This window comes from Bos mutus, chromosome 19 (assembly GCF_027580195.1).
Source record: "Bos mutus isolate GX-2022 chromosome 19, NWIPB_WYAK_1.1, whole genome shotgun sequence".
NCBI classification, from domain to species: domain Eukaryota; kingdom Metazoa; phylum Chordata; class Mammalia; order Artiodactyla; family Bovidae; genus Bos; species Bos mutus.
Genome location: NC_091635.1, coordinates 51571781 through 51578686, shown reverse-complemented (window position 1 = coordinate 51578686; position 6906 = coordinate 51571781). Strand labels below are relative to the sequence as shown.

Sequence of the window (6906 nt, the reverse complement as noted above, 5' to 3'; positions counted from 1 at the left end):
TTCCCTGACAGTCCAGTGGTTAAGACCCCTTGATTCCAGGGCAGGGGGCACCGGTTTCATCTTTGGTTGCTGAACTAAGATCACACAAGATGCCCGTGGTGCAGCAAAATAAATAAATAAATGCGATTAACTTCTCTGGAAATCAAATCATTCATCCAACCATCCAGTAACTTAAAAAAAATATTAACAGCCCACTTTGAAACACTTTGCTGGGTCGAGTGTATCACAGTTTTCTAAAGTTGCTGCCCTGCGTCTAGCTGGGGGAAAGGAGAAGGAAATACGCATGTAAATAGAATTTAACATGCAGGGTCCTGCGCATGTTCACAGTGTCCCCAATGAACAGCGCAGGGAGCCTAATTTTTGACACTACAGAACAAGAAGTTCAGGTGTGCCTCTCAAAACCCGTGTGCCGTTGCAGGACACTTCAGTACGAGCAATTGTGGCTCAGCTAGTAAAGAACCCGCCTGCAATGCGGGAGACCTGGGTTCGATCCCTGGGTGGCAAGATTACCCTGGAGAAGGGAACAGCTACCCAGTCCAGTATCCTGGCCTGGAGAATTCCATGGCCTGTTATAGTCCCTGGGTCGCAAAGAGTCGGACACCACTGACCGACTTTCACTGAAGGTGACAATGCTGTGGAATGCCAAACGCTAGGAAAGATTTCAGCTCCTGACAAAGGGTCACATCACGCTAGGTATGTGAAGGTTGGATACGTCTGCAGCGACCACTGATTAAAAAAAAGGCGTCTCCCAGCCCTTGCGCACAAGCGGAGACCCTGGACCGGGCCCTCCTGGACGTCGGGGCTAGCTTCGCGCGCGGAGCCGCAGCGCACGCGGGCTGCTTGCGGGAAGCACCCGGTAGCCGGCGCTCCGCTCGGCGTCGGGGAGGGCGGGCTCCTCGTGCCACGTCATCGGGCGGCTCCCCCGCCCCTCGCCCGAGTCGCACGCGCGGAAGTAAACACCGCGACGTCATCAGGGCGCGTCTTCGCCTCTCCCCGCCCATCTCCCCAGGACCGGTGGACGTGCTCACCTCCGCTCGGGGCCAGGTCTATGTCCCGGTTTCCCGCCGTCGCGGGCAGGGCGCCAAGGCGGCAGGAGGAAGGTGAGAGATCGAGAGACCTCCAGGAAGAGCGGCCTTCGGCAGGTTCCGTCGCGGATAGAGGTGCGGTCCGCGGGACTCCGTAGAGGCCAGCGGGAGTGGTAGCACGGGGCTTTGGGGAGGGGGCGGGGGATGAAAGTCCGCCTGAGACAGGAGGAGAAGAGGAGGCTGCAAGGTGCAGCCTTCCTGTCGCCCTCTAAGCCGGAGGCGAACTTTGCGTCCAGTGAGCCACTTTGGACTGGAGAGGGGCGGTCCCAGATCTAAGTTGGGCGAAAACCCTGCTGAGGGGCAAAAAAGTGCACCCCAACGCCGGGACGCGTTCTGCTCTTAAATAGGCTCAGAAAGCCTTTGTTCTCTACCCACCCGTTCCCCCCCACCCCTCCGCCCCTCCGCCGGGCCGCCAGCCTGCCTTTGGGTACGGTATGAAGGGAGCCAGTTTCCAGGAGCCAGTTTCCATGGTTACCCACCACTTGGCCTTCTGGGATATCAGTCGCTCTGAACGGGGACCTAACTTGAACCGTGAATCAGAAGCAAATACAGGTGGCTTTTCATTCAGCCGAGAGTTTTTCTACCCTGTTCCAGTTTTAGGGTCTATTATTTAATAAAATTGGGTTTTGTGCTTTGAATAGGTATACCTGCAAATATATTGCCTTGTGCTAGGCTTACTTTGTCGGATACTTTGAGTCAGGCATTAAGAAATGCTCAAGTTGATCTCACTAGAAAGTTGCTTTGAGCTTAGAAACGCTCGCTCGCAAATGGGATGTAAGCGATTTCACCAAGAAGTCATGGGTTGATTCTTTCCAGCCCTAAAATTCTACTGTCACTCTCTTTTTCAGTTTTGGGAAATTGAGATAACTTTACAGGCCTTTTAATTGCACCTCCACCCCCACCCCCTCCCTGTCATTACAGAAGAGAAAGGATGCACATCACAGGAGGGAGGAACTACTCCAACTTTTCCCATTCAGAAACAAAGAAAAAAGCTTATTCAAGCTGTGAGGGACAATTCATTCCTTATTGTTACTGGAAATACAGGAAGTGGTAAAACAACTCAACTCCCAAAATATCTATATGAAGCAGGTAATTTTATTCTGGGATAATATTGGGAGCATTTAAAAATATCCTCTTAAAAGCTAATAGGACTTCTGTATTACATAAATGTCTGTCACTTGTTTTACAGTTCGATTCTTCTCTTGGCACACTGTCCTTGTATGTTTCGCTCTTTTTTACAGTCTTATTTCAGATTCCGGAATTATTTGAAATGGCATTTTCAGTTACCATAAAAATTCCAGATAGAATTATAGGTAGATATTGATTCTCTGCTGTAGAGTAGGTTGTCTTGCAGTAGACTGTTGAACGTTAGGTATTGAAATGATTTTCAGGGGAAGGGATATATTGATATCTGTTGCTGACATTACTATTTCTGGGTTCTTTTTCCAGAGTGATATCAGGTAACTGTTTATTCCTTGATTTTCCTAACACCAAGCCAGCTAACAAACTACCCTTACAGTGTCTTTCCTTTCAATATGGTAAATTTTATATCATAAGGTTGGTATACAGCAAAATTATGTTGGATATTATAAAAATTTCTTAGCTTATATATTGGAGAAGGCAGTGGCAACCCACTCCAGTACTCTTGCCTGGAAAATCCCATGGACGGAGGAGCCTGGTAGGCTACAATACAATGTGTTGTTAATTTTGCCAGGTTTTCTTTTAGAAACTCTTGAACAGTTTGTATCGATTGACCAGAAACAGTTTAATGGGAAGCAGTGGTTAACATTTTTGTGTATTTTACCTCTGCATTTGGTAGGGTTTTCACAACACGGTATGATTGGTGTGACCCAACCACGAAAAGTAGCTGCCATATCTGTTGCTCAGAGGGTTGCTGAAGAAATGAAATGCACATTAGGATCCAAAGTAGGATACCAAGTTCGTTTTGATGATTGCAGCTCCAAGGTACCAAAGTTCTGTTTGTATTTAGTTAAGTAGTGTGAAGTTGTAGAATGAGTGGGAAAAGTTATGGAAGATTTTGACTTCAAAATTCCATCTGCATTTTAAAGAAACAAAGCCTCAGATTAGAATTAATTTGTATTGCCCGTTATTAATGTCTTGTCCTGGGTGCCTTCCCTTTTCTCCTTTTCTCCCTTCTCAATTAGTTTTGTGACAGTTATGTTGACTTTTTCATAGGATTCCCTTGTGTATTTTAGCCATAACAGTTCTTGACATGTAACTTACATTTGTGTTCTTTGAAAAGAAATTTTATTATAGTAAAATATACATAAAATAAGATTTACCATTTTTAGTATTTTCAGATCACATTTAGGTAAACAGTGCAGTGGCATTAAGTACATTCATAGTGTTTTGTAACCATTACCACTCTCTATTTTCTGAACACTTTCACCATCCCAGAAAACAGTGCTGTATCTCCACGTTCCCATCCTCCCACCTCCAGTAGTCCCTGGTACCTTCTATTCTGCTTTACATCTCTATGTATTTCTATATACTTAAAACGTGGAATCATGCAATTTTGTGTGGCTTGTTTCATTTAGCTAATGTTTTCAAGGTTCATCCATATTATATGGTTGAATTCTTGAAGTCAGTGGAAAACTGACAGTTAACAAACTTATTGAGCAAATATTTGTTGAACATCTTCTGTATTCATGGTAATAGTTCATAGCCACATTCAGAAATCCCCTCAGGATTTCTGAATCCTGAACCAGATGCAAAATAATCCCTGATTTGCTTATGGTCCCTAATAGGAATGGCTAGCAATAATGGCACAGAATAACTCCCCAAAATACTGTCTTTGCATTCCTGGTGGTCACTGCTGGGATTTTTCTTTTCTCCTTGGCTTGTTTTACGGATAGCTCTGTTGGTAACTCCTATTCTCACCTTCTTTTAATGCTAGTCGGCTGATCCTATTTTTGTAATAGGACAATGGTCAGGGAGGAATAGCATGAGAAGAATGGTGCCACCTTCCTTTTTTCCCTAAGTTCTCTAAAATAGCAGCTGAGACAGGGGGACGAATCCCATTTCATTATTGTTTCCCACAGCTTGCTCACCAGAGGTCACTGTGTTGTCTTAACCACTTTCCACTGACTTCATTGTATTTCCTCATTGTTGCTTTATCCCAGAACATTCCCCTTAGTTTTCCTGCCTGTGTAGATCACAAGTTTCATAATTTACCATCCATGTTATTAAAATATATTATTAGACTATTTCATGTACTCTCTTATTTAGTCAGATTAGTTTGATCCCTTGATGTCTGTACATTTGAGGGGAAAAATTTAATTTGCGAAACAGGAGTGCATTTCTGTGATTTTTATTTTTATGTGTATGTTAATGTACTCTGCTGTTTGAACATTAGGAAACAGCAATCAAATACATGACTGATGGATGTTTACTGAAACATATTTTGGGAGATCCAAATCTTACCAAGTTCAGTGTCATTATTTTGGATGAAGCCCATGAGAGAACTCTAACTACAGTGAGTATTTAACTTTATTACTTATTTATTAGACAGTTTTCTTTCTTTGGGGGTAGCTTTGTACTGTACAGTGAATTGCCTTCCCTTCCTTACATTTTAATCAATTAAAATATGAATCCTTTGGTTAAGGAAAGCAAAATATTTAAAATAAGTTGGTTGTTATGTACACTTGTGACTTATTAGAAATTTACTTTTCTTTCAGGACATCTTATTTGGTTTACTGAAGAAGCTATTTCAGGAGAAGTCTCCTAACAGGAAGGAGCATTTAAAGGTCGTGGTGATGTCAGCAACAATGGAATTAGCCAAGCTCTCTGCATTCTTTGGAAATTGTCCAATATTTGATATCCCTGGAAGGCTTTATCCAGTCAGAGAAAAATTCTGCAATTTGATTGGTCCACGAGATAGAGAAAATACTGCATACATTCAAGCGGTATTACTTGTCATCCTTATTATGTCTTTTCTGTATCTATGATTCTAGTTGACTGAGTAGTTTGGTAATTCATTTTTTTCTCTAGTGTTTTAATGGCAGCCTTTATAGGTCCTAGGACTTTTGAGAATCAGATTTAATTTTTCTGTGGAACTGAGAGAGCTGGCGGTAGTGGTGGTGGGACTTTATCTCCACTAGCATTTTATGCTTGTGTTTCTTGCTTTAGATTGTGAAAGTGACCATGGATATCCATTTGAATGAAATGGCTGGAGACATCTTGGTTTTTCTGACTGGTGAGCATTCAGTACTAGGTTTAAAAATTTTGCCCTTTATACGAGGGGAATGTGGCACCACACTACTGTGTACCTTTGTTGGAAAATCTAGGCTCTACTCATTTTATCCTAGCCTTTTATGGTTATCTGAGTAGTTTTAGATGTTGTATTTATTATAAGATATGTAACATAATTTTACACTGCCCTAAAAGCACAAGTCTCCTTGAAGTGAAGTCGCTCAGTCGTGTCCGATTCTTTGCGACCCCATGGACTGCAGCCTCCCAGGGTCCTCCATCCATGAGATTTTCCAGGCAAGAGTATTGGAGTGGGTTGCCATTTCCTTCTCCAGGGGATCTTCCCGACTCAGGGATTGAACCCGGGTCTCCTGCATTGCAGGCGGACGTTTTATCCTCTAAGCCACCACAAGTCTCCTTAGTAAACATATGTAAAATACACTGACCTTTTAGTAGGAAGATACTAAATGGTAAAATATTAATATTTTTATTACCATATATAGAGCTGTTAACCACTAAACAGTCCTGGATCTGAATGACTAATTTCATTATTTCAAAAGACGTCCTACTGGCTGCTTTCTTCTTTGAGTGGTGGGATGGTACTGTGTGGTAGCAGTGCACAGGCTGTGGAATCCGTGTCTCATAGGCATGCTTTTTTGGATCAAAAATAGAATAGTTACATCTCAGACTGGTGTGATTCTTCAAGTAGCAGCATTCTGCTAACAGATCTGAGTCATTTCATGGCTCACCTCCTACACTGCCTGTACTAATGTCAGAAGTGAGACATTGTAACAATCTCTTAGCCTTTTTAAGGAACTTAAGTATTTTTGACATCAAATGCAGTATCCCCTATGGTAATGATTAACTTTATTGAATCTTCCCCAAATACCATGTTAGCAAGATGAAAGACTTGATGACTGTAAATGTTTTTATTCCTTTAGAGATTTAAATTCCTTGGAAACTGGTACTTCCTGTATTTTTTATTTTATGTTGGGATTGGGTACAACTTGTGTTCATCTACTTTAGATCAAATGAGATGTTTAAAATATGCAAAACTAACATAAATCTAGAAAGCTTTTTCTTTTTCATTCTTAAATTAATTTTGCTGTTCAGTTGCTGACATTATTTTCTCCCCTCATTTCAGGTCAGTTTGAAATTGAAAAAAGTTGTGAGTTACTTTTTCAGATGGCAGAATCTGTTGATTATGATTATGATGTCCAAGATACCACTCTAGATGGCTTGTTAATATTGCCCTGTTATGGATCTATGACAACAGGTAATTACTCACTAGAAAAGAAAATTTGATTTTTAAAGAACTTTATATTGAATAATCTATTGGATAATCACATGTTTACAACAGTATGCAGATAGTAAGTGTTTAGGTTAATGAATTTCACAAAGTGAACTCACCTTTGTAACCAACAGCCCAGATCAATAGTGTTTGGAGAACCATCCTTCATCCCTTGAGAGACATGACTTTTTTTTGTTTTTAATTGAAGCCTTTTTACATTCACTTTTTTAAGACTTTGGTCATCTATCCCCCTTATTGTTGTTAAGAGAGGGCTGTGTCCTCTCCCAGCAAAACAAAAATATTATTATGAATTTTTTGAAA

The 6906-nt window shown here is 41.5% G+C and overlaps 1 protein-coding gene across 1 annotated transcript in view; it reads left to right on the top strand.

Moving 5' to 3' along the window:
• Positions 1–973: 973 nt before the first annotated feature.
• DHX40 (DEAH-box helicase 40) overlaps positions 974–6906 on the top strand; it is a 50450-nt gene continuing 44517 nt past the window's right edge. The window contains exons 1-7 of the mRNA XM_070390580.1: positions 974–1160; positions 2007–2174; positions 2905–3050; positions 4462–4581; positions 4784–5011; positions 5235–5301; positions 6439–6570. Of these exons, the coding sequence (XP_070246681.1) occupies positions 1049–1160; positions 2007–2174; positions 2905–3050; positions 4462–4581; positions 4784–5011; positions 5235–5301; positions 6439–6570 (973 nt within the window). The 5' untranslated portion in view covers positions 974–1048. The remainder of the gene's footprint in view (positions 1161–2006; positions 2175–2904; positions 3051–4461; positions 4582–4783; positions 5012–5234; positions 5302–6438; positions 6571–6906) is intronic.